The sequence below is a fragment of the Cucurbita pepo genome, chromosome 9 (assembly GCF_057944985.1).
Source record: "Cucurbita pepo subsp. pepo isolate OVF chromosome 9, ASM5794498v1, whole genome shotgun sequence".
NCBI lineage: Eukaryota > Viridiplantae > Streptophyta > Magnoliopsida > Cucurbitales > Cucurbitaceae > Cucurbita > Cucurbita pepo.
Genome location: NC_141806.1, coordinates 13,530,377 through 13,557,645, shown reverse-complemented (window position 1 = coordinate 13,557,645; position 27,269 = coordinate 13,530,377). Strand labels below are relative to the sequence as shown.

Below are 27,269 nucleotides of genomic sequence, written 5' to 3'. Positions count from 1 at the left end.
TTTTTCTCTTCTTAGCTAATTCGAGTGTCCGTAGGGTATACATTCAATGAGTCAATTCGAACCGGCTCAACCCGAATGATAAGAATTGGGTTAATTTTCTGAACTCGACTAGATTGACTCGGTTTGATGGACAAAATCTCCATAGAAAAAAAAAAGAAAAAAAGAAAAAAAGAAAAAAAGAAAAAGGAAGAAGAAAAACAATACTTCATTGTTCTTTTTTTTTTTTTTTTTTTTTTTTTTTTTTTTTTTAATTAAACAAAATATTATGAAAATAAAACTTTCGTATAGTTGACTGTTTTCCACGGTCGGAGCGAAACGGTCTTCAGAGCCGTTACCCCCCGGCTTATTTGGACGCCAGCTTTCTCGGCCCCACGGGGATCAATATATATCCCTCCCGAACTCACACTCTCTTCTTCATAACATTCTCGCGCAAGAATCGGAGCGCTCCATCAACGGTCTCTTCTCTTCTGAACGTTCGTTGCCGAAATCAAACGCTAGATAATTACCAAGCAATTGGAGGAAGAGAGAGCAGAATCGAAAGGAGTTTCTCGCCTGATCCCGGTGATGAAAAATAGAGGTAATGCAACTTCATTCCGCCTTTAATTTTATGCGTAGTTTGGACTTGACTACTCTGTTCTTGGTTTGAAATTTTAAGGGCACAGTCGGCTATTCCGATTTAGGAGTTTATTGTGGAGAACTTCAGAGGTTAATCAAAGAATTTTTCTGTTTTGTTCCTTCTTCTTCTTTCTTTGCCTGTTATCAACACCTTTTGTATTTTCCGTGGTTTCGATTACGGAGGATTAGGGCGTTTTTAGTCGATTTTGGACTCTTCGTCTCATTCCCGTCATCTTCTATCTCTTCTCTGTGTGGGGAGCCAGGTGACAGATCTGATATTCAAATTTATGTGTTGACAGATGAGAGGAGGACGCCGAACTGTTATGTAATTGCGATTGGTTCCGAGAGGGGAAGAACAAAGCAGCTGCTCTTGATGAAGTGATTGCTTGGGCAAAAGAAAAGCAGTTCGTCCTGTCGGGATTTTCGCATCTGCTAGGAATACTGGTATGATTCCAAGCCCATGGCTGTGAAGTTGAATTTAAGTTTTCGAATCTGTTGTTTATAAGTTTATTTTTAGTCTTTATTATTTGTTGGCTGTGAAGTTGTGAATTGTAGCTTTAGCTGCAGAAGTTCTGCAGGTCCCTCCCTTGCTCAATGTTATCTTCCATAAGTTCTTCACCATATTTTTCTGAGACCACAGCGTGCAGCAATTAAGAAAACTCCAAAATGTAATTATTGCTAGCTTGGTTTGCAATGAAATAAACTATATTACAAGAATCTTATCGGCACAGTTACCATCCTCTCTGTAGAGCCAGTTTAGACAATGCTTCTTATAGAACTCAGCCAGAATTGAAGGGAAAAACAGTTGGGTTGTATTGTAAAATTTAGTGTCATACACAATTGTCTGCTTATTGATCTTTAGTTAGTCGTAAGGCCCTCATAGTTGAGTTGAGTGGCAGTTTCAAAGCTAGCCAACACATTTGAGACTTGAGGCTGAAGTTATCTGGTTGTTATATGCATTTTTGCACACACCTCGTTATGGAAAAAATAGTGTTAAGATTTTCAATCTAATCATATTTCACATTCGGGTTCTGAATTTTCTCTTACGAACATTCCTCTAGGTCATGATGATGAACGATATGAGAGATATACTAGTGCCTGGATCAATTTTTGAGACTATTTGAGTCAAGGGCAGAATGATGGCAATCAATTTGTTGAAATCTAAGGTACTTTCCTTGTTCAACTTAATGATTTGTTTGAATTGGAGATCAATGCATAATTATTTATTTACTTTCATTAATAATATCATGCAGGATGGTCCGGTTCATGTAACGTTTGCTTTAAACAATTAGGGGTTCATAAAATATAACCACACAACTCACTAAGGTAAGCCATTGCTTTTACAAAACTTTTATCATTCTAGTTACGGGTCAAACTTTAACAAAAATGGTTAATGTTCACTTTTAATGGTTTCAACATTATTGCTCATATTTCCTTTGCTAATGGAGAAGATTTTGATTAATAACTATGTTGTGAAAATTTCAGATGGAAATGGAGGACATAGATGGAGATGATAAAGTTGAGGTCAAGGAATCTAACTCCGGTTGCTACTTTCAATGCTCACGTAAGAAATTTTCTACTTGACATTATAAACTACCTTATCTATAGCCTAGATCTCATGAGAATTACGTTATTGGCAATCTTGTGGTCCTATATTTAATCTTTATTATATCTTTGCCTTTTCTTTTTTATGTTCCTTGTGTTTTACCGATATCATGTTTTTGGTTCTGTTTGACATCATAAACTACCTTATCTGTCACTCAGGTTCCTACATTTATTCTTTATTATATATCTTTGAATGAATGAGTTTTTTATTTTATTTTTTATTTTAAGCTTTCATTGAAATTAAATGAAAGAATACAAGACGAACACTCCACCTCAAGCGTAGCCTAATTGACCTAAAAAGGTGCTCCAATCAAGCAAAATAAGATCCAAAGGATAAAACCTCAAGGTGTTCCCATGGAATTACAACCTGTAGGTTGGGAAGACCAAAAGACGATAAGCTCTACATTATAAGGAAACACAAGGACAACCAAGGAAGACTTGTCAGTCTCAACAAAAGATGTCGAAAAGAGAATCAAAAGGAACAAATGTCGGAACAAGAAACTGCCTTAGGGCATAAGTTAAGAACTAAAGGCTACCATGACTAATTATAAGGATTATGAAAGGCCAAGGGTAGTTACAAGGATTAAGGAAAGCTCTGTAATACCAAGAAAAGAAGAACTTAAGACCCAAAGAACCCATGTTGTGCAAGAAAGGAAAAAAAAGGAATATCTAAGATAAGGCTTGACAATCTCAACAAAGAGTGTTGAGTAGACAGTCAAAAGGAACAAATCTTGGAACAAATACGCGCTTTAAGACTTGTTAAGAACTAAAGGCCACAAGGGCGGATTATAAGGATTATGGATGACCAATGAATGCTACAAGGATTAAGGAAGGCCTTGTAATACCGAGAAAAGAAGAGCTTAAGACCCACAGAACCATGATAAGAACTCAGGACTAAAGAACAAAATCTAAGGACCAAAGTTCTGAGGGCAAGAACACGAACATGACAAGTAAATGAGTGTGGTAGGTACTATCATCCACCATGGACACGAATTGTCTTCATTCTAGTTCTTCCATATATTTTTTAGGTTATCAAGAAGGTGCTGGTTGAGGTTGAGGATGAGAGTAGATCTGTAGCAGGTGCCATAGAGAGACACATCCTGTTTTCAACTATTTAATGTTTTAAGTTTGCTTACTGGGCCCAGTGTTTTAAGTTGGTTTTCAACTATTTATGTTTTTGTTTTAAAATTGAAAAAATTTACCATCCTCTTTTTACGTTTTCAAGTTTTTAGTATGTCACGACTCGTGGCAAAAGTGGTATCACAGCAAAGCTTCTCTATGGCCCTGCTTAAGAGACACTGTCGCCTTAACCAGGTATGTACACTTTAAGACTTGATAAGTATGCCAAAGGATTTTAAGGGCTTGATTAACTTTAGGATTATTAATATAAGAATTGTAGACAGCTCAGAGATGTTTTAAGGATTAAGGAAGATATTGTAATACCGAGAAAAGAATAGCTTAAAACCCAAAGAACCCGCCTTATACAAGATGGAACAAAAGGAACATCTAAGCTAAGACCTTGAAGAAACAATGTTGATTATGCAAAGGGTTGTTGAGAAGGTGAGAATTTGTAAGGCCCCACGTAAGGTTAAGACACTCGAGTATGTCGAAACAAGGATGTTGACAAGATAGTTAAATAGTCAAGGGGCAAACGTCAGAACAAGTACATGGCCTTAAAGCATAAGTGAAGAACTAAAGGGCACAAGAGCTGATTATAAAAACATGTCGGAGAAGGAAAAACCTATAAATGGACTCTTAAGAAACTTGAAAGGACATAACTAAGGATAAGTACCCCAAGACAAGGTAAGAACAATGAATTTTTGAGGACGAAAGTGCTTAAGAGGGTGAGAATTTTGTAAGATCCCAAGTAAGGTTAAGACACTCGAGTATGTCGAAACAAAGATGTTGACAAGACATTCAAGGGCCAAATGTCGGAACAAGTACATGACCTTAAGGCATAAGTTAAGAACTAAAGGGCACAAGTGCTGATTATGAAGACATGTCGGAGAAGGGAAATCCTATAAATGGACCCTTAAGAAACTTGAATGGACATAACTAAGGATAAGTACCCCAAGACAAGGTAAGAACAATGAACTTTCGAGGACGATAGTTCTTAAGAGGGTGAGAATTTGTAAGATCCCAAGTAATGTTAAGACACTTGACTATGTTGAAATAAGGATGTTGACAAAATAGTCATGGGTGAAATGTCGGAACAAGTAAAGGGCACAATGGCTAATTATAAAGACATGTCGGAGATGGACAATCCTATAAATGGACCTTATGAAACTTGGAAGGACATAACTAAGGATAAGTACCCCAAAATAAGGTAAGAACAATGAACTTTCGAGGACGAAAGTTCTTAATAGGGTGAGAATTTGTAAGATCCCAAGTAAGGTTAATACACTCGAATATGTTGGAACGAGGATGTTGACAAGACAGTCAAGGGGCAAATGTCGAAACAAGTACATGGCCTTAAGACATAAGTTAATAACTAAAGGTTACAATGGCTGATTAAAGACATGGTGGAGAAGGGAAAACTTGTAAATGGACCCTTTAGAAACTTGGAAGGACATAACTAAGAATAAGTACCCAGACAAGGTAAGAACAATGAACTTTCGAGGACGAAAGTGCTTAAGAGGGTGAGAATTTGTAAAATCCCAAGTAAGGTTAAGACACTCGAGTAAGTCGAAACAAGGATGTTGACAAGACAGTCAAGGGCCAAATGTCGGAACAAGTACATGGATTTAAGGCATAAGTTAAGAACTAAAGGGCACAAGGGCTGATTACAAAGACATGTCAGAGACGGAAAAACCAATCAATTGTTCCTTAAGAAACTTGAAAGGACATAACTAAGGATAAGTACCATAAGACAAGGTAAGAACATTGAACTTTCGAGGATGGAAGTGCTTAAGAGGTTGAGACCTTGTAAGACCCCAAGTAAGGTTAAGACACTCGAGTATGTCGAAACAAGGATGTTGACAAGACAGTCAAGGGCCAAACGTTGGAACAAGTACATGGGCTTAAAGCATAAGTTAAGAACTAAGGGGCACAAGGGCTGATTATAAAGACATGTCGGGGAAGGAAAAACCTATAAATGGACCCTTAAGAAACTTGAATGGACATAACTAAGGATAAGTACCCCAAGACAAGGTAAGAACAATGAACTTTCGGGGACGAAAGTGCTTAAGAGGTTGAGAATTTGTAAGACCCCAAGTAAGGTTAAGACACTCGAGTATGTCGAAATAAGGATGTTGACAAGACAATCAAAGGCCAAATGTCGGAACAAGTACATGGCCTTAAGGCATAAGTTAAGAACTAAAGGGCACAAGGGCGGATCATAAAGACATGTCGGAGAAGGGAAAACCTATAATTGGACCCTTAAGAAACTTGGAAGGACAAAACTAAGGATAAGTACCGGAAGACAAGACAAGAACAATGAACTTTCAAGGACAAAAGTGGTTAAGAGGGTGAGAATTTGTAAGACCCCAAGTAAGATAGAGACACTCGAGTATGTCGAAACAAGGATGTTAACAAGTCTAGGGACAAATGTCGGAATAAGTACATGGCCGCAAGTCATAAGTTAAGAAACTTGGAAGGACATGTCGAAGAAGGGCAAACATATAAATGGAATCTTAAGAAACTTGGAACGACACAACTAAGGATAAGTACCCCAAGACAAGGTTCAACGAACTTTTGAGGACGAAAGTTCTTTAAGAGGTTGAGAATTTTTAAGGCCCCACGTAAGGTTAAGACACTCAAGTATGTCGAAAAAGGATGTTGACAAGATAGTCGAGGGGCAAATGTCGGAACAAGTACATGGCCTTAAAGCAGAAGTTAAGAACTAAAGGGCACAAGGGCTGATTATAAAGACATGTCGGTGAAGGAAAAACCTATAAAAAACCTATAAATGGACCCTTAAGAAACTTGGAAGGACATAACTAAGGATAAGTACCCCAAGACAAGGTAAGAACAATGAACTTTCGAGGACGAAAGTGTTTAAGAGGGTGAGAATTTGTAAGACCCCAAGTAAGGTTAAGACACTCGAGTATGTCGAAACAAGGATGTTGACAAGACAGTCAAGGGCCAATTGTCGGAACAACTACATGGCTTTAAGGCATAAGTTAAAGAACTAAAAATGTAATGACCCAAAAATAAAATAATGTGTTTAGGTGGGTACATCTATTCCTTTAATATTCAATACTTGGAGTACTCTCCATCTATTACTTGATAAGCGTGCACTTGGGCTTGTACCCATCACCTGTCATGATGGCTTCTGTGATATCCCACATCGATTTAAGGGAGGGGAACGAAGCATTCTTTATAAGGGTGCGGAAATCTCTTCCTAGCAGATGTGTTTTAAAAACCTTAAGGGGAAACCCGAAAGGGAAAACCCAAAAAGAATAATATCGGCTACCGGTGGGATTGGGCTGTTATAGCTTCAACTCCCGAATCACATGATTTAGGTTTGCATAAACCATGTTTCGAAGTTTCTTGTAGATATTTCAGTACACTTTTGACTGCTGTAATGTAGTGGGATTCTACAAATATTGAGTTTGCTAATAATGCATGCAATCTCTGGATGTGTATTGTGGAGCCCCAATTGCACTTGTATAAACTATAGGATTAGTCATTTACCTGACCATGTGCTGTACTGTTGGATTTGGACAAGCCTTTAAGAGTACAGTCCATTCTCATATCTATGAACACCGACATAGGTTCTTGATTATTAAACTCATTTGACAAAGCTTTATGTTTGTGTTGGCTAAGAAATTCCAGTATTTAGATGTAAAAAACACCGCTTTTAGACCTTGTCTGCATCAGATAATTAGATTGGTTTGCTTTTTTCCATGTTTTCTAAGGCTTCTCCAACTTATTCCGTGTAATCTGGAACTGAATCTCAACATGTGATCGGCCCATTAGCCTTAGACATTAAACTATTAACAGTAGGAGACATAGCTGATGTGTTTGAGCTGAGGTCCTAGGAGTGGTAGCTTCAACTGATAGAGACCTTCCTTAAGTAGCTCTTGTAGCATTACTTTCCTTGTTGCCTTGTCCTTGACAAAACAGTCATTTCTTGAGCTAAACGAGCAACCGTGATAAGATTTTGAGTGATTTGAGGAACGTGAGAAACTTTTGAGTCTATTCTCATTCTACCTACAGTTAAGAGGCCATTATCATGATATTCAGACCTATTCAGCAGTGAAGCAGTAGCCCATTCAGCCCAGAGATCTCCTCTAATAGGTCCAGATCCAAGTGGTAGTATCAGGACCGTTAACTATTGTTCTTGAGAAATGACATGATTTGGCCCATTCCTCAAAAGTTTTTGTATGTTGTATGTTGAACTTTTTTTGAAACATTTCCTATTGTTTTGGTAGACGGAGATGGAATTGTTAGAGCTGATGTTCCTTTTCGAATAGGAGAATCAAAATATGATGTTGAATGGGTCGATGTAACTATTGAGTTCTATAATGGTAAACTCAATTGAGTCGGTTAGTGATCTTGCAACTATGAAAAAGTATGCTCGATGTGCTCAATTGGGTGAAAATTTAGAATTTGATCGTGCTACTTTGAAATTTGATGAGGTTTTTCGTAGCAGTCCAAGGAATTAGTTTACTTTTGGGCATGTGTTGTTTGGTTTACTTGATGCTCGAACCTTGTTCGAAGATGTTTTTGCTGGGGTTGACCCATGGTTAGCTCCTCGAAAGTTTTAGGCTTATGTTTGGTTTCGTGAATCCAAGGTACTCGGACATTTTGGTTATTCACTTCTTTGTATTTTGCATTATATTCATGAATTGATCCCATCCTAGGTTAGCACAATATTTGCTTGTATGGTCATCCATGTAAGTGACCTTATTATTGACTTGGTCAGAAGACTTGTCTTATGTATGATGACATGTGCCCAGTGACCCTTGCACGTGTCAAGTATGTTATATGATATTATGATGTGTTATGATGATGTGATTCGATATGATATTATGATGTGTTATGATGTGATCTGCTATGACATTATGATGTGTTACGATGTATGGGGTTGTGTCACATGAATGATTCAAGATAAAAATAATAGAGACATCATGCATATAATTACTTCCCCTTTTATGACGATGAGTACGGAGATGTACACTATGATAATGATCATCATCATCATGCTTGCATGATATTCAAGGGATTGTTGTACTTTCGGACGCTCTTCTAGTGGACCCACGTTCGCACGTGTGGGTCGTATGTATAGGGATGTACTACAAATCCAATTTTTTCGAAATGGAGACCCCTATATGATAGAAGTGTCTCATGTGACCTATATAGTTTAGATAAATTCGTAACGACCATTAAACTTGTTTATACAAAATATAACTGCATAATAAAGTTACCCACATGAGAATTATTTATTTAAATTCGATTAGAAACATGGCATTGGGTTAAGAACGAGGGGGGTTTTCTTTCGAACAGTGAGGCCATTTGCTTCTTCAACGCTTAATTCATAGCCACTGGGAAGCTTCCAATCAAACCAATGGAGAAGATTAGCCAATGCCTGTTCAAATGAAGAAACCCCAAATGACATTCCTGGGCACTTCCTTCTCCCACTCCCAAATGGAATAAACTCATAGTCTTGGCCTTTGTAATCCACTGAACAGTTATCCATAAACCTCTCCGGAATGAACTCGGTTGGATTCTTCCAATATTCGGGATCCCTTTGGATTTTCCAGACGTTCACAAAGACTCCTGTTTTTGATGGAATATGGTAGCCGTCGATCTCCACATCTGCTGTTGTTTCTCGTGGGACTAGCAGAGGAACGGGCGGGTGGAGCCTTAGAGATTCCTTTACGACACAGTGAATATACTCCATCTTTTGTATATCTTCGACTTCGATCTTTGGTTTCTTTCCTATTATTGTTCTTACTTCCTCTTGGGCTTTCTTCATGGCTGCTGGGTTTCTCATCAGCTCTGTAATTGTCCACTCTAGTACCGTCGCTGTTGTGTCACTGGCACCAACAAACATGTCCTGTAATCCAAGATCAAAAGTAGGACCACACAGGTTAAATAGACATTAGTACATAAAAAAAAAACAAACCAAAAAGAATTAGTACGATTGATTTGAGGGTTAAATGGACAGAAAACAAACCAGTATGATTGCTTTGAGCTGGTCGGAAGAGAAGTGATAGTCAACCATGTCATCCTGTTGGAGCTGCAACATGATATCTACAAAATCCTTCTTAAATTCATCAGTTAGAACACCAGCTCTTATTTTTTCCTTGTGTTCTTCAACCACTTTACTAAAAAATGTATCCAATGTTTCGAAGCAATCTTTCAACTCCTTATTGAACCCTCTAATAATATCAATCCACCAAAGAGAAGGAAAAAGATCAGCTACACAAAACTCCACAATTAGCACCATAAGCTTTCTCGCTGTGTCTCCAAATTGACTATTCCCATTTTCATCCTCAAATTTCCCTCCCAAGACGCATCTGGACACTATATTGTTCGAGGTTTGAAGGAATAACTGGCTTAGATTCACAGCCTCACCGCCCACACTAGCCTTACGAATCCTGTCCATGAGCCCACCAACTTCCTCATCCCTTACGTACTGAAAGGAGTCCACTCTTTTGGCACTAAAAAGCTCAAGAGCGCACACTTTCCTGGCTTGTCTCCAGTACTCACTACAATGAACAAAGGCAATGTCTTGACATTGGTACAGCAATTTCTTTGAGGCAGTAGTTTGTAGTCTGTTGGAGAATATGATGTCATGGGTCTTCATCACTTCTTTAGCTATTTTTGGTGATGAAACCACAAGGGCTTGTTTCTGACCAAGCTTTAGGAGCATTAGAGGGCCATATTTGTTAGAAAGAGCTGCCATGGATTGGTGTGGCAGGGCACCTAATTGGTGGAGGTTGCCTATGATGGGTAGCGTTGGTGGTGAAGGAGGGAAGTTGAGTTTCTTGCGTTTGAAGATCTTTAGCAGAAGTATGAAGAAGAAGAAAAGGCATATGGAAAAAGAGATGGGATTGAGAGCTTGTAATTGTTGCTGGATCTTCCTTGTGAGATCCATTTTCTCCCTCGCTGGCTTGCTTGATGATTTCTGAGTTTTTCGGTCTTTATTTATAAAGTTCTCACTGGCTGACAACCCAACCCAACCCAACGCATCTATCCTTATAAGGAATGCTTCATTTCAATTTACTTCTTGGAAGTTAGCGTCCTCCCTGATATACCACCGGATGTCACACCCCTTAGGGGCCAGTATCCTTACTGGCATACCACAGGGTGTCACACCCCCTTCGAGCTCACCGTCCTTGCTGACATACCACCTTGTGTCACACACCCCTATGGGGTCTAGCATCCTCGCTAGCATGCCACCCAATGTCACTATTTGTAACAACTCAAGCTCATCACTAACAGATATTATCCACTTTGGCTCTGGCAAATCGTGTTGCCGTCAACTTCACGATTTTTAAAACACATCTGTTGTAGGGAGGTTTCCACACCCCCTTATAACTTATTTCAAATATGAAACAAGAAAACAACTAGACACTAACTTTACAAACCAACAAAAGGAAATATCAATTCGATTATATCTAATCGATGATTTGATTCCTAAACAAATATCAGGATAATTAGAGTGACACCTCTCATTAGATAACCATTCCTTTTATTTTTTAATTCACAAGAAATCATCCCTTAATAGAGGCCATTCTTATATATAATTATGGACTCTAAATTTATTAGCAACCAAAATTGACCAATCCCTTCTCTTCATCATTTTTGTCATCTTTTCAATTGCTATTATTCCCTCTTTATAATATTATTAAATATCACATTATATAGAAAAAATAGATAAAATAAAGTTGGTTTTAATCAAATTACAAAAATAATAAATTTAAAATTTTAATAATTAAAGTTGTATAAAATAAATAAATATTAAAAATTAAGGCCGTCCATCGTGACGCACACAGTTGGTGAGCTAAGTATAATCTTGAATTTCTCTGATTTTTGTTTATTCTTTTTTATTTAAAGAAAATATAATGACCTTTTTTTTAATAATAATAATAATTATTATTATTTATTATTATTATTATTATTATATATTCTTGAAAACTTTGAAATTTAAATAAGAATTATTGATTTATCCACTTATTTTAGTATTTTAATTTATATTTTCCTTATCATTTTAATTTTTTTTTTTAATAAAAATCATCATCGTTAAAAAAAACTATAATTAACAGTAAAATTGTTAAATTATAACTTAAATACAAAAATATTTTTATAAAAACTATAATTTTGTATTTCATATAATTTATTTTATCTTTAACAATTTAAATTTTTTTGAATATACAGCTGGATTGCATTAAACTTCAACGAATATGTTTATTTTTAAGAAACACAAACCAACAAAATTGTAGTATAATAACAACAAAAATTAAATAAAAAGTTAAATAATTACTTTAAAAAAAAACTAAATAATTAAAAAAAAAAAAACTGTTAGATTGTCATATTTACTTATTAAAAAAACATTAAATAATTAAAGAAGAAAAGAACGAAAATAATGGTCGTCAGGGACCTACCTTATGTAATACAAAAAATAAATAAAATAAAATAAAGGGAGGTCTTCCACTTCATTTTATCATCCTAATTGAATGGTTCGAACCCGTCGGGGAGTACACTTTCTAATAGCTTAAGGTCAGCATTTTGGCTAATCCGACTTGGGTCTGATGTGTTCGGACTCTTTCTTTAGTTAGTATACCCTTTTAGCTAGTTTAATACTTGAATCCATAGTAGTGGTGGACTTGGACTTGGACTTGGGACCTATCGTTAGTTTAATACTTGAATCCATCATAGAGGTGGGATTGGACTTGGACTTGGGACCAATCGTTAGTTCAATACTTGAATCCATCCTAGAGGTGGGCTTGGACTTGGACTTGGACTTGGACTTGGAACCTATCGTTAGTTTAATACTTGAATCCATCATAGAGGTGGGCTTGGACTTAGACTTGGGACCTATAGTTAGTTTAATACTTGAATCCATCATAAAGGTGGGGTTGGACTTGGACTTGGGACCTATCGTTAGTTTAATACTTGAATCCATCATAGAAGTGGGCTTGGACTTGGACTTGGGACATATCGTTAAAACCATCGTAGAGGCGGCCTCCAGTCTGGACAAAATTGGATGTTTAATATTTCTACACATGACTCACACGTGTGAGCGTGAGTCCCTAGGCAGTTCGCACCCCCTGGACCCATTATAGTTGGGCTAGTTGTTTGTAGTTGGACGTCCGAATGTTAGCAAACCCCCAAATATTATGTGAGACATGATGATCATCATCATCATAGTGTACGCGTCCCTACTCATCATCATAAATGAGAAAGTAATCTGATGTATATGAACACACAATATGCATGAAGGTTCCTATAATTTTCATCATTAAATCATTCTCAAGATACAACTCTATAATCATTTACATATTACCCTAGGGTCTCATGTGACATATATAGTTTAGCTGATGTGTTTGAGCTGAGGTCCTAGGAGGGGTATAGCTCAACTGATAGAGATTTTGAGTGATTTGAGGAACTTTTTTGAGTAGACCTACCCTATTAAGCCAAAGAAAGACAGTGGAGAGTTGCCAGATATGGGCACTAAATAAATATCGAAATCATGAGCATATTAGCATGAAGGTTCTAGATCCAAGTGGTAGTATTAGGACTCTTAGCTATTGTTCTCGAGAATTGACATGATTTGGCCCATTCCTCGGTTAAGAGGCTCTTAGGAAGAGAGAGAAAACAAGCGAAGAAAACGATTGACTCGGACCCGAGTTGGATACCCATCTAACACCCCAACCGCCCATTTGACCCAGCAGATACAATTTGGGCCACGTACAATCCCTACAGCAACTCATGGCTCAGACGTAATCCACGGCCCAAACGCTCGCGGTCCGAAAACATGACCCGCGCGCCCGTTATAGTGACCTGACCTGCTTTGAGTCCGGATAATACCACTTGGGGTAGTAGAAAACTAGGTAGTTACATAGCCGAAGTTTTGCATACGAATAAATCTAAGTCTCTCATGTGATAAATTGACGCAATATCTACCACTCAAAAGTGTGCATAGATATGAAAATATTATTACTCAACGAAAGAATACCGATTTAAGAATAAGAAAAAGAATTGGGATCGAATGTTCAATGTTCATTGATATTCACAACCCTTAAATAGGATACAAGATACTAAATAATATCTACCAAGAAAATATAAACTAACTAAATCCTGATAATAAAATAAAATGAATTTGATTACGATATCTAAAATATATTTCCTAACTAATATATTCTGGAAGATTACGAATATCATATATTCCATAACTAATTCAAACTAGAAATAAGTTAGCACTAAATTCTGACAGCCTCCCTTAGTGCAAGCTTATTTCTCAATAACTCCGAGCGCCTTACGAAAAACTTCAAACTTCAGTTTGGCAAGTGCCTTAGTAAATATGTCTGCAACTTGCTCATTAGTGTGTATTTTCTGCAATTCAACATCCTGCGATAACACTTTCTCTCGAACAAAATGATAATGAGTTTCAATATGTTTCGAACGAGCATGAAATACCGGATTTCCAGCAAGTTTGATTGCACTCTCATTATCACAATTAATTTGAATTGGCTTATCGAGAGTAGTTACCATTTATTGAATAAGCCTCCTGAGCCACAAACACTCTTGAGTAGCCATTGTAGCAGCTACATATTCTGCTTCACAACTTGACAAAGCAACTGTGCTTTGCTTTTTACTGCACCATGAAATTGCAGCAGAGCCTGCTGTAAAACAAAAACCTGTTGTGGAGCGTCTGTCATTCACGTCACCAGCCCAATCAGCATCCACAAAACCACTCAATAAAAATGACTTTGATTTCTCATACATTAATCCATAATTTAGAGTGCCCTTGATATAACAAAGAATCCTTTTTGCTGCAACTAAATGAGTCTCATGTGGTTGGTCCATAAATTGGGATACAACTCCTACTGAAAAGGCAATATCTGGCCTTGTGATGGTCAAATAGAATAAACTGCCAACAAGTTGACGAAAGAATGTAGCATCTACTAATGACTTTCCTTCACTCCTAGCTAATTTGAGATTTGGTTCCATAGGAGTAGTCTTTTCTCTTGAATTCTCCATATGAAACCGCTCCAATAAACTTGATGCATATCCTTTTTGAGAGAGAAAATAACCATCCTCACCTCTTTTAATTTCCAAACCCAGAAAACAATCAGCTTCACCTAATCTTTTCATTTCAAAACGAACAGACAAGGCATCTTGGAGATTACTAATTTCAACAATATCATCACCAGTAATAATCATGTCATCAACATAAAGTAAAAGTAGAGTGCATCCAATTGTTGTTTTCTTAACAAATAAGCTTGGGTCAGCACATGAAGACTTATAACCACAAAAATTAAGATATTGAGCAATCTTACCAAACCAAGCACGAGGAGCTTGTTTGAGTCCGTACAATGCCTTCTTAAGTCTGCACACATAATTAGGATATTCCTTAGAGATAAATCCTTGCGGCTGCTCCATAAAGATATCACGATCCAACTCTCCGTAAAGGAAAGCATTTTTCACATCAAGCTGCCATAATTTCCAGCCTTTACTAGCAGCTAAAGAGATGATTGTCCGTACTGCTACCATCCTTGCGACCGGACTGAAGGTCTCGTCATAGTCTCGACCATATTGCTGAGAGAATCCACGAGCAACAAGACGAGCTTTGTGTCTATCAATTCTACCATCAGCTTTTTTCTTCACCTTGTAAACCCACTTACAAGTAATTAAGTCGGCATCATGAGGCTTTGGTACAAGTTCCCAGGTGTCATTCTTTTTTAGTGCTGAAATTTCTTCCAGCATTGCATGTTCCCATTCTGAAATTCCTTTAGCTTCACTGTATAACTTTGGCTCATTTTCACTTGTATCTCCCATAAAAAAACAAGACAGAACAGAAAATTGATTAATGTCAACAACAAAGTCAGACAAATGACCTGGTAACCTTTTCCGTCTTTGAGGATTTTTTCTTGTGACACCTTCAATATTTGTAGTGGCTTCTGTGGCTTCTGTATTCTCTTCAGCTTGAATGTCTGTCGCAATAGAATCTCCTCTTCCTAACGTAGAATCATCGGGAAAAAGTGCAACAGTATTTGTACTTTTGCTGCCATCTGAATCGTCTTTGTAACTTGAAATTTCATCGAACACCACATCACGAGACACAGTAACCATCTTTGTTTCCAAATCCATACACCTCCAACCCTTTCTATGAATATCATAGCCAACAAAAATACATTTCTTGGCCTTTGGGTCAAGTTTGGTTCGATTTTGTTTCAGTACATGAACATAACAAATAGACCCAAAAATACGAAAATAACTCACATTGGGTTTACGATGATAAATCAGCTCGAATGGTGATGATTCTGTCCCTGGCCATGGAGGCAGCCGATTTACAACATGGCAAGCTGTTTGAAAAGCTGAGGCCCATAACTCTCTTGGAAGACTCCTCGCATGCAGCCAAGACAAGCAAACTGATGTAAGATGAGCTAACTTGCGCTCAGCCACCCCATTTTGCTGCGGGGTTCCTGGACAAGCCAGTTGACGCTGAATCCCATGCTCCTTACAGTATTCCATAAAATCATTTGAAAGGAATTCCCCTCCATTATCAGTGCGCAAACACTTGATTTTCAATTTAAATTCTTTTTCCACAGCATGCTTAAATTGAATGAACTTTGAAAAGGCTTCACTTTTATGTTCTAAGAAGTATACCCAACTGAAGCGAGAGAAATCATCCACAAACACCATCACGTAATGAAGGCCGGTATAGCTTGCTGTTTGCGTCGGTCCCAGAAGATCAGAATGAATCAATTCTAGCACTGTTGAAGCTCTACTCTTTGAGCTTGTGAAAGGAAGACGATGAGACTTACCATATTGGCAGCCTGGACAAACCTCATCATGCTGAATATCTTTAAAGAGAGGGACACCATCAAGAAGTTGTTTTGTGGATATTTTCTCCAACATCTGAAAACCCACATGACCCAAACGAGCATGCCAAAGATTTGAGCTTGCATTATGACCAACCTTCTTGATATATTCATCACTAGCTGATAAAACATACAAAGATTCTTTCCTTTTTCCACAAAACTGGACATTAGCATCAACATGTTTCACATTAGAGAGTATTTGAACATCTTTAGGACCAAAAAGAACATACCTTCCTGAATCTGTTATTTGTGATACAGAAGCAAGATTTTTCTTTAAACCAGGAACATGATAGACGTCCTTGAGCAGAACACTCCCATCATTTAAATCTCCTTCTTTCGTCACAGGATGCATTGAATTATCAGCTGTCACAATGATCTTCTTTTGCCAATGTGGACGAATGTCTGATAGAAGAGTTTCGTTTCCAGTTGCATGATGAGAGCAGCCGGAATCGACAATCCATTCTTCATTGTAGTCTATAAAAGCATGAGAATCTGTAGAGACATCAACTTGATGAACAGCTGAAGTCACATTTGTTGGCTGGTCAAGAGCCTCAGTGGTTAAGCAGTGTTCCCAAATTGGATCTGAAGAACTCTTACTTTCATGTACACCATTTGCTTCTGTTTCCTGCATCTTGACTCTGCAATTTGGTTTAATATGGCCTGGCTTTCCGCAATGATGACACACCACTTTCACCTCACAATCCCGTTTAAAATGGCCTGGTTTTCCACACCTGTAACAAGTTTTAAATGGTTTCTTTGACGACTCTTCACTTCTGAATTGATTCCCATTGCTTGATGAAGGCTTTGAGTGAAAATTCTGTCTCCTTTGATCTTTTACATACAACACATCTTCTGACTTTGGGGAAAACTCGTTGCTGCTAGTCATTTGCTTAATCAAGGCTTCTTGATTGGAAAGAAGATTCTCCAATTCAATGACTGTAGGCTGATTTGCCCACCCTTGTATTGAGGAAACAAATGGCATAAACTCTTTTCGTAATCCACGAATAAGATAACGCCGTAATCGAGCCTCACTCACTGGCTCCTCAGCATCTAATTCTGAAATTTCAGAACACAAATTTTTCACTTTCAAAAAATATTCTTCAACAGAAAAATTACCTTGAGTTACCATAGCTAGTTCATTCTCTAGAAATTGCAGTCGAACGGTATTTTTCTTAGTGAACAACTTTTGAAGTGTATCCCATACTTGCTTTGGTGACTTTAAATCACGAACATGATCAATATACTCCTTGCTAATCAAAGTCCGCAAGGTAAACAAGGCTTTTCCGCATTTGATCTTCCATTGTTGGCGTAATTTTGCATTCTGTGGAGTATCGGCTGGAATTTCTGTGTCATCACCTTCAATTAAATCCCACAGATCTTGCCCTTGTAGATAAGCTTCCATGCATAACTTCCAATAACCATAGTTATTGTCAACCAGCTTTTCCATAGCTATACCCATAGAAGCACTCTCACTATTCATCTCGTTGAGTAATAATATCAAACCGTACCAACTTGGCTCTGATACCAACTGACGCAATATCTACCACTCAAAAGTGTGCATAGATATGAAAATATTATTACTCAACGAAAGAATACCGATTTAAGAATAAGAAAAAGAATTGGGATCGAATGTTCAATGTTCATTGATATTCACAACCCTTAAATAGGATACAAGATACTAAATAATATCTACCAAGAAAATATAAACTAACTAAATCCTGATAATAAAATAAAATGAATTTGATTACGATATCTAAAATATATTTCCTAACTAATATATTCTGGAAGATTACGAATATCATATATTCCATAACTAATTCAAACTAGAAATAAGTTAGCACTAAATTCTGACATAAATGACTTGTTTATGGTTCACAACTACCAATAAACTTGCTTAAACAAATAATTTATTTAAATTTGATTAGAAACGTGGCATTGGATTAAGAATGAGGGGGGTTTTCTTGCGAACAGTGAGCCCATCTTCTTCTTCAACGCTCAATTCATAGCCACTGGGAAGCTTCCAATCAAACCAATGGAGAAGATTAGCCAATGCTTGTTCAAATGAAGCAACCCCAAATGACAATCCTGGGCACTTCCTTCTCCCACTCCCAAATGGAATAAACTCATAGTCTTGACCTTTGTAATCCACTGAACAGTTATCCATAAACCTCTCTGGGATGAACTCGGTTGGATTCTTCCAATATTCGGGATCCCTTTGGATTTTCCAGGCGTTCACAAAAACTCTTGTTTTTGATGGAATATGGTAGCCGTCGATCTCCACATCTTCTGCTGTTTCTCGTGGCACTAGCAGAGGAACGGGCGGGTGGAGCCTCAGAGATTCCTTTATGACACAGTGAATATACTCCATCTTTTGAATATCTTCCGCTTCGATCTTTGGTTTCTTTCCTATTATTGTTCTTACTTCCTCTTGGGCTTTCTTCATGGCTGCTGGGTTTCCCATCAGCTCTGTCATTGTCCACTCTAGTACCGTCGCTGTTGTGTCACTGCCACCAACAAACATGTCCTACAATCCAAGATCAAAAGTAGGACCACACAGGCTAAATGAACATCCGTGCAAAAAAAAGGCAAACTAGTACGATTGCTTTAAGGGTTAAATGGACAGAAAACAAACCAGTACAATTGCTTTGAGATTGTCGGAAGAGAAATTATAGTCAACCATGTCGTCCTGTTGGAGCTGCAACATGATATCCAAAAAATCCATTTTAGATTCATCATTTAGAACACCAGATCTTATTTTTTCCTTGTGTTCTTCAAGCACTTTGGTAAAGAATGTATCCAATGTTTTGAAGCAATCTTTCAACTCTTTATCGAACCCTCTAATAATATCAATCCACCAAAGAGAAGGAAAAAGATCAGCTGCACAAAACGCCACAATTAGCACCATAAGCTTTCTGGCTGTGTCTCCAAATCGACTATTCCCATTTTCATCCTCGAATTTCTCTCCCAAAACGCATCTGGACACTATATTGTTCGAGGTTTGAAGAAACAACTGGCTAAGATTCACAGCCTCACCGCCCATACAAGCCTTACGAATCCTGTCCATGAGCCCACCAACTTCATCATCCCTTACGTACTGAAAGGAGTCCACTCTTTTGACACTAAAAAGCTCAAGAGCGCACACTTTCCTGGCTTGTCTCCAATACTCACCATAATGAACAAAGGCAATGTCTTGACATTGGTACAGCAATTTCTTTGAGGCAGTGGTTTGTAGTCTGTTGGAGAATTTGATGTCATGGGTCTTCATCACTTCTTTAGCTATTTTTGGTGATGAAACCACAAGGGCTTGTTTCTGACCAAGCTTTAGGAGCATTAGAGGGCCATATTTGTTAGAAAGAGCTGCCATGGATTGGTGCGGCAGGGCACCTAATTGGTGGAGGTTGCCTATGATGGGTAGCCTTGGTGGTGAAGGAGGTAAGTTGGGTTTCTTGCGTTTGAAGAGCTTTAGCAGAACTATGAAGAAGAAGAAAAGGCATATGGAAAAAGAAATGGGATTGAGAGCTTGAAATTGTTGCTGGATCTTCGTTGTTAGATCCATTTTCTCTCTCACTCACTTGCTTGAGGATTTCTGAGTTCTTTTTGCCTCTATTTATAGTTGTACGCGCGGGTACCGGCAAGTATCTATCCTTATAAAAATTGCTTCATCCCAATCCACCTCTTAAAAGTCAGCATCTTTACTAGCATTCCACCAAATGTCACACTCTTTGAGAACAAGCGTCCTCACTGGCATACCACCAAGTGTCACACTCCTTGGAGCCCAGCATCCTCACTGACATACCATTCAGTGTCATATCCCTTTAGAGTCTAGCATTCTCGTTAGCATACCAAACTATGTCACCATTTGTAACAACCTAAGCTCACCACTAACCGATAATATCCATTTTGGCTCGTCGTATTGCTGGCCGTTACTAAAAACAATAGTAATAAGGACAAAATTTGAAGTAAAAAGGGTAAAATAACAAAACTGAAAAAAGACGCTAACTTTACAAACAAACAAAAGGAAATAAAACTAAACACCTTATACCAATCAAACCAACATTAAAATATATGTCTGACGGATAATTTGATTCCTAAAAAAAAAATATTAAAATAATTAGTATGACACATCTATTATCCTGTCTTTATAAATTATTAAATATCACATAAAATCTAAAAATTAGACATGTGAATCTTTCACCTAAAATAAGGTACTTTAATAATTTAAAATTTAAATATTTTTATGCAGAAAAATAGATAAAATAGGCCTTTTTTGTCTTTATTTGAATATATGTTGAAAATTAAATGGAAGGCAAATAATAAATTTAAAATTTTAATATTCAACATTATATAAAATAAATAAATATTAAAAATTAACGCCGTCCATACCGGACGCACGCATTTGTGAGCTTGAATTTATCTTATTTGTTTATTCTTTTTTATTTAAAGAAAATCTTTATTATTATTATTATTATTATTATTATTCTTGAAATGTGTGAGATTTAGATAAGAATTGTTGATTTATACACTTTGTTTATCAAATAAAAACTTCAATTAATATATCAACTTATTTTATTATTTTAATTTATATTTTCCTTAAAAAAACAATAATATAAGTTGAGACGATTTAAACACTGTTTTTATATTAGATTGATCAAAAAAACAATATTTTTTTATTTTTTTACAAAAACTTTAATTTTTAATAATTTGATATTTTATATAATTTATTTATCTTTAACAATTTAAATTTTTTGAATTTACAGCTGGATTGCATTAAACTTCAACGAATATGTTTTTTTTTTAAGAAACACAAAACAACAACGTTGTAATATAATAACAACAAAAATTAAATAAAAGTTAAATAATTACTTTTAAAAAAACTAAATAATTATAAAGAAAGGCTGTTAGGTTGTCATATTTTCTTTAAAAAAAACATTAAATAATTAAACAAGAAAAGAGCGAAAATAATGGCCGTCAAGGACGGATCTTGAACCCCTGGGGATTTTATCATCGTGTTGGGTGGGCCCTACCTATGTAGTAACCAAACAAAAATATTAGAAAAAAAAAAAGGAAATTTTGCTCACCTTCTAGCAAGCATTTCTGATGATCGGACTTGGATCTGATATGTTCCGACCCTTTCTGTCTAGTTTAAGCTTTTAAATTTAGTATGACTATCTTTTAGCTAATTTAAATTTTTTTAAGTTTAAAATATTTTATGCAAAACTAGGTGAGTTAGTTCTCACGCTAGAATTTTAATTTATGATTGTTGGACTTCTTAGACAGAATTAAATTTCAGAGAGCAACGTTAAGCTAGCATCAAGGAGCCAAAGACTCCTTAGATAGAATTAAATTTCAGAGAGTAACGTAAAGCTAGCATCAAGGAGTCGTAGTAGCTTCGGCCTAGGCCAACCAAGTAAGTGATCTTACTCTCAGCTAGATCGGAAGACTTGTCTTATGTATGACTACACGTGTCTAGTGGCCCTTGCACGTGTCATTTATGTTTCACGTTATGTGAAGATGTGATGACGTTATATGATGATGTGATGATGTACATGAGATGGATAACATGATAATGATGATGATGATGAATGAAAACATGATGATGTATGATGATGAGGATGACTTAATAGGATGATATTTCATATTAAGATGATGTGCATGTATTAAATGTTATGATGCATTATGACGACGAGTTTTCTAAGACACAACCCTACTTGATATTAATGATGATGAACGTATGAAGGCAAATACGTGCATGTTACCTAGGGTAATGTGTGAATGATATATAGGGTTGTGTCATAAGAATGATCTAAAGATGAAAACTATAGGGACCTCATGCATTTTGTGTGTACATATACATCAGAAAAACTTATCATTAATTTTCTACAAAAATTTGTTTATATCGAGCTTTTGCAATGCATTCGTGTAGGGGTATATGGAAGATTACCACGAAACTTCTAGTTGAGTTTAGAGACAATGTCCCACCTTTGTAATTCTCGTGGATCCTCCACCGAAGTCCATCTTAAATCATGGTTTTCTAAATTATAGACATCTCGACAATCTCATACTGTAGTTTATCTCCATACATACCTATAAAACTTTTACCATGATCGTAATGCCTCATCCAAACTGTGGCTCGATATTTTTAATTTACCTGATAAATTTCCTACTTGCTATTGTTCTCAAACTTAGATTTAAAACTTTCTAATTAATGGTAAGGCAGAGGGGGTTTCTACCTCCCATACTTCCAAAACTCAGCCTCCACTAAAAGCACTTGTGTCATTCAGGTATCAATTGCAACAACCCTAGATTTCAACTAATCTAAAGTCTACTGTCATCATAACCTACTCTTTTATGCATAAATAAATATTTAAAACTTCATTATAAAACACTGTCATGGATTTACATATTGGAAAACATCTTTAAAGCAACATAACGAAAATACTAAATAGAACTAATAAAAACACTCTATACAAACCTAAGTCTAAGAAATGAAATACTACTATTTTATGCATGTCTCATGGTCTTTACGTGCGATGTCGTTGTCAGCTGTACAAGGCTGCTTAGCTTTTACCTAAAATAGAAGTAACACACAACTTGAGTAAGTGACCCCACTATTGGGGTCAAGGAATGCAAACGCATGCAACTCATGATTAGGGACCTATCGTTAAAACCATCATAGATGTGGTCTCCAGACAAAATTGGATGTTTAGTATTCCCTGCAAATGACTCACACGTGCAAGCGTGAGTCCCCAAGCGGTTCGCACCCCTTGGACCCATCGTAGTCGGGCTAGTTGTTCGGAGGTCAGCAAACCCCCGAATATCATGCGAGGCATGATGATGATCATTATCATCATAGTGTATGCGTCCCTACTCATCATCATGAATAGAGAAGTAACCCAATATATATGAACACACAATATGCATGAGGTGTCTATAGTTTAATTTTCATCTTTAAATCATTCTTAAGACACAACTTTATACATCATTCACATATTACCCTAGGTAACATGTATGCATTGGTCTTCATATGTTCATCATCATTAACATCAGTTGGAGGTGTGTCTTAGAAAACTCATCTTCATAACTAGGATCGTCACATAGTCGAATTTTGCATACGAATAACTCAGAGTGTCTCATGTGACAAATATAGTTGAGATAAATGACTTATTTATGGTGAGTAACGACGAACAAACTTGTTTGCACAAAATATAATAGCATACTAAAGTGACCCACATGAGACTTATTTAAATTTGATTAGAAACATGGCATTGGGTTAAGAAGGAGGGGGGTTTTCTTGCGAACAGTGAGACCATTTTCTTCTTCAACGCTCAGATCACAGTCACTGGGAAGCTTCCAATCAAACCAATGGAGAAGATTAGCCAATGCGTGTTCAAATGAAGCAGCCCCAAATGACAATCCTGGGCACTTCCTTCTCCCACTCCCAAATGGAATAAACTCATAGTCTTGGCCTTTGTAATCCACGGAACCCTTATCCATAAACCTCTCCGGAATGAACTCGTTTGGATTGTGCCAATTTTCAGGATCCCTTTGGATTTTCCATGCGTTCACAAAAACTCTTGTCTTTGATGGAATATGGTAGCCGTCAATCTCCACATCTTCTGCTGTTTCTCGTGGCACTAGCAGAGGAATTGGCGGGTGGAGCCTCAGAGATTCCTTTATGACACACTGAATATACTCCATCTTTTGAATATCTTCAGCTTCGATCTTTGGTTTCTTTCCTATTATTGTTCTTACTTCCTCTTGAGCTTTCTTCATGGCGGCTGGGTTTCTCATCAGCTCTGTCATAGTCCACTCCAGTACTGTCGCTGTTGTGTCACTTCCTCCAACAAACATGTCCTGCAATCCAAGTCAAAAGTGGGTTCTTCTAATATTTTCCAAAAAGGGGATAAAATTCTTCATACGACAGGAATGAGGAAGTCTTCTCGGTCACTGTCTCCTATTTCAATCTTCATCCCGTAAAATTTTTCATTTATTACTGTTAGGATTGGAACAAGGTTTCCCCACGTATGAAAATACGTGTCCGCAGAATTGGATAGAGAAGTCTTCTGGTCCTAAGCCCAGGTAAGTCTTCATTTATTTTTGCATGATATAATATTATACTTCTCTCTCCATATATATATATATATAACCGACACATGATCTGGGATGAGGAATATAATACCCTCCCCTGTTCCTATTTAGTTATAGAAAAAATCTGTCCACTTTCTTTTCTATTCTACATTTAAACGGGATTCTTTTGGGTGAAACCACATAGGTTAAATGGACATAAACAAATTAATACGATTGTTTTGAGGGTTAAATGGACAGAAAACGAACCAGTACGATTGCTTTGAGGTTGTCGGGAGAGAAATGATAGTCAACCATGCCATCCCGTTGGAGCTGCAACATGATATCCACAAAATCCTTCTTAGATTCATCAGTTCCAACACCATCTCTTATTTTTTCCTTGTGTTCTTCAACCACTTTACTAAAAAATGTATCCAATCTTTTGAAGCAATCTTTCAATTCCTTATTGAACCCTCTAATAGTATCAATCCACCAAAGAGAAGGAAAAAGATCAGCTACACAAAACGCCGTGATTAGCACCATAACCTTTCTGGCTGTGTCTCCAAATCTACTATTCCCATTTTCATCCTCAAATTTCTCTCCCAAAACGCATCTGGACACTATATTGTTCGAGGTTTGAAGGAACAACTGACTTAGATTCACAGCCTCACCGCCCACACAAGCCTTACGAATCTTGTCCATCAGCCCACCAACTTCCTCATCCCTTACGTACTGAAAGGAGTCCACTCTTTTGACACTAAAAAGCTCAAGAGCGCACACTTTCCTGGCTTGTCTCCAATACTCACCATATTGAGTAAAGCCAATGTCTTGACATTGGTACAGCAATTCGTATGCGGCAGTAGTTTGGGGCCTGTTGGAGAATTTGATGTCATGGGTCTTCATCACTTCTCTAGCCATTTTTGCTGATGAAACCACAAGGGTATGCTTCTGGCCAAGCTTTAGGAGCATTAGAGGGCCATATTTGTTAGAAAGAGCTGCCATGGATTGGTGTGGCAGGGCACCTAATTGGTGGAGGTTGCCTATGATGGGTAGCCTTGGTGGTGAAGGAGGGAAGTTGGGTTTGTTGCGTTTGAAGATCTTTAGCAGAAGTATGAAGAAGAAGAAAAGGCATAGAGAAAAAGAGATGGGATTCAGAGCTTGAAATTGTTGCTGGATCTTCGTTGGGAAATCCATTCTCTCCCTATCTTGTTTGTGAATTTCTGAGTTCTTTTGGTCTTTATTTATAGTCGTCACTAGCATACTACCACTCACATACCACCATATCACCGGTGTCACATTAACTTCATAAGAAATGCTTCGTTTCAATCAATTTTTTTTTGTTGGTCTAGCGTCTTTGCTGACATACCACCGGGTGTCACACTCAGTGTGTCTACCCTTATAAGGAATGTTTTGTTTCAATCTACTCCTTCGAGGGTTCAGCGTCTTTGTTGACATACCACTGGGTGTCGCACCCAATGTGTCTACCTTTATAAGAAATGTTTCATTTCAATCTACTCCTTTGAGGGTCTAATGTCCTTGCTAATCACTGGGTGTCGCAATTCAGTTATTCTTTAAACTCAGCTATTATTAAAAGAAAAGGTTCCGTAGCTCATGAATTGACTTTCCCAATCAGTCAAGAGGGGAATAGCGTCTTTCTTTGGTTCTTCAATCAAATAGCTTTACCTCGTTCTCGAATAGTGAAGTGAAACCCGAGTTCAATCAGGTGAGGGTTCCGGAGTTCTTTCTCTCTCATTCTTCTTCTTCTTTTACAGTTAAAGAATAGTTCCCCTCGTCCCGTCCTGTTCAGTCTCATTCTTCTTTATAAGGCATTTCTTATATGTAATCATGGACTTTTAATTTTTTAGCAACCAAATTTGACTATTTTTAGTGGCCATATTTATAGTGTTTTTATAATATTATTAAATATCACATCAATAATAATATAATGCGGATTGCACTAATTATGGCATAATATTATTAAATATCACATCGGATACTATCGTGAATTTTAATTATTTAAATTTTAATAAAGTGGGTTTTAATCAAATTACAAAACATAGATTTTTTTTTTTTTTTTTTTTTTTTGAAATATATACATTGGTTGAAAGCATCTAAAAAAATTATTAAAAATTAAATAAATATAATGAGCATTAGAACAATCTTGAATTTCTCTGATTGTTTTTTTTTTTTTTTAATTCTTTTTTATTTAAAGAAAATATAATGTACTGTTTATTAATTATTATTATTATTATTATATATTCTTCAAAAACTTTGAAATTTAAATAAGAAATTGATCTCGTATGAATGTGATATGGATTGATATAGGTGAAGTTAAATGTTGCTGCATAGTTTCAAAGCAGCTATTCAATAATTACGAACTTCAGTTAAGGCCAACCAAGTAAGTAACATTACTAAATTACATAATTGAATGATGTATGATGGTGCATGTCTCATGGACAAAGGTTTGTTTCAAGTTTCGCGCTAAGTGACAGAGGTTCGAGTCAACCTGAAGCAAACCAGTCCATTCGAATATTAAGTGCTAAGTTGAGGCTATGAGTATGACTTACTGTCGAGTTATTTCAGATTACCAAAAAGCCTAGTAGACGAACTATGTAAAATACAGGATTTCCAATCTTAGCAAGAAAGGGAGGGAAACGGATACTCAATTTAAAGTGAGTAAATAGAATTCCATACTCGACTTCATAGATACATATTGAGGCATCTTTTGCTATGAGTCCCGCATGAAAAGGGTCTCCACTCTCCTCGTAAGTGAGTAAATAGAATTCCATACTCGACTTCATAGATACATATTGAGGCATCTTTTGCTATGAGTCCCGCATGAAAAGGGTCTCCACTCTCCTCGTGGGATTCCTTGACATACGAGACTGTAAAGGACAAGGTTGAGTCGAATGAATCTTGAGTCTTGACTTCCGAATTACCTCGTGAAAGAAAAGAGCTACTGAATATGCTTTGCCGAGTGTTTGA

The 27,269-nt window shown here is 36.9% G+C and overlaps 3 protein-coding genes and 1 long non-coding RNA gene across 6 annotated transcripts; 1 reads left to right on the top strand and 3 right to left on the bottom strand.

Annotated features, from left to right (window-relative positions):
• The first annotated feature begins 301 nt into the window (after window positions 1–301).
• Window positions 302–27,025, top strand: LOC111802611 (uncharacterized). 3 transcript variants are annotated; one of them, XR_015422492.1, is made up of 6 exons: window positions 302–577; window positions 915–1,059; window positions 1,677–1,781; window positions 1,869–1,941; window positions 2,101–2,179; window positions 26,610–27,025. It is a non-coding gene; the product is annotated as an uncharacterized LOC111802611 (long non-coding RNA). The 3 variants fall into 3 exon arrangements; XR_015422491.1 differs by lacking the exon at window positions 26,610–27,025 and adding an exon at window positions 8,671–8,787; XR_015422490.1 differs by lacking the exon at window positions 26,610–27,025 and having other exon boundaries at window positions 304–577; window positions 2,101–2,304.
• On the bottom strand, window positions 8,157–10,557 carry LOC111802164 (phenylacetaldehyde oxime monooxygenase CYP71AN24-like). The gene is made up of 2 exons (XM_087127126.1): window positions 9,344–10,557; window positions 8,157–9,223 (listed from the first exon to the last, which is right to left on the bottom strand). Exons 1-2 carry the CDS (start codon window positions 10,265–10,267, stop codon window positions 8,621–8,623), a joined length of 1,527 nt encoding a protein of 508 aa, XP_086983252.1. The 5' UTR covers window positions 10,268–10,557; the 3' UTR covers window positions 8,157–8,620.
• LOC111802490 (phenylacetaldehyde oxime monooxygenase CYP71AN24-like) lies at window positions 18,128–19,819 on the bottom strand. The gene is made up of 2 exons (XM_023686880.2): window positions 18,853–19,819; window positions 18,128–18,744 (listed from the first exon to the last, which is right to left on the bottom strand). Exons 1-2 carry the CDS (start codon window positions 19,774–19,776, stop codon window positions 18,142–18,144), a joined length of 1,527 nt encoding a protein of 508 aa, XP_023542648.2. The 5' UTR covers window positions 19,777–19,819; the 3' UTR covers window positions 18,128–18,141.
• Window positions 23,296–25,521, bottom strand: LOC111802483 (phenylacetaldehyde oxime monooxygenase CYP71AN24-like). Its single transcript, XM_023686872.2, has 2 exons — window positions 24,555–25,521; window positions 23,296–24,074 (listed from the first exon to the last, which is right to left on the bottom strand). Exons 1-2 carry the CDS (start codon window positions 25,476–25,478, stop codon window positions 23,472–23,474), a joined length of 1,527 nt encoding a protein of 508 aa, XP_023542640.2. The 5' UTR covers window positions 25,479–25,521; the 3' UTR covers window positions 23,296–23,471.
• Window positions 27,026–27,269: the final 244 nt, after the last annotated feature.

Bases quoted from the DNA above. Each gene is read 5' to 3' on its own strand.
- LOC111802164 (XM_087127126.1), bottom strand. From the start codon at position 10,267: ATGGATCTCACAAGGAAGATCCAGCAACAATTACAAGCTCTCAATCCC. The intron at 9,224-9,343 runs GTTTGTTTTCTG...CTTGGATTACAG, and splicing joins AGCTCAAAGCAATCATACTG to GACATGTTTGTTGGTGCCAG.
- LOC111802490 (XM_023686880.2), bottom strand. From the start codon at position 19,776: ATGGATCTAACAACGAAGATCCAGCAACAATTTCAAGCTCTCAATCCC. The intron at 18,745-18,852 runs GTTTGTTTTCTG...CTTGGATTGTAG, and splicing joins ATCTCAAAGCAATTGTACTG to GACATGTTTGTTGGTGGCAG.
- LOC111802483 (XM_023686872.2), bottom strand. From the start codon at position 25,478: ATGGATTTCCCAACGAAGATCCAGCAACAATTTCAAGCTCTGAATCCC. The intron at 24,075-24,554 runs GTTCGTTTTCTG...CTTGGATTGCAG, and splicing joins ACCTCAAAGCAATCGTACTG to GACATGTTTGTTGGAGGAAG.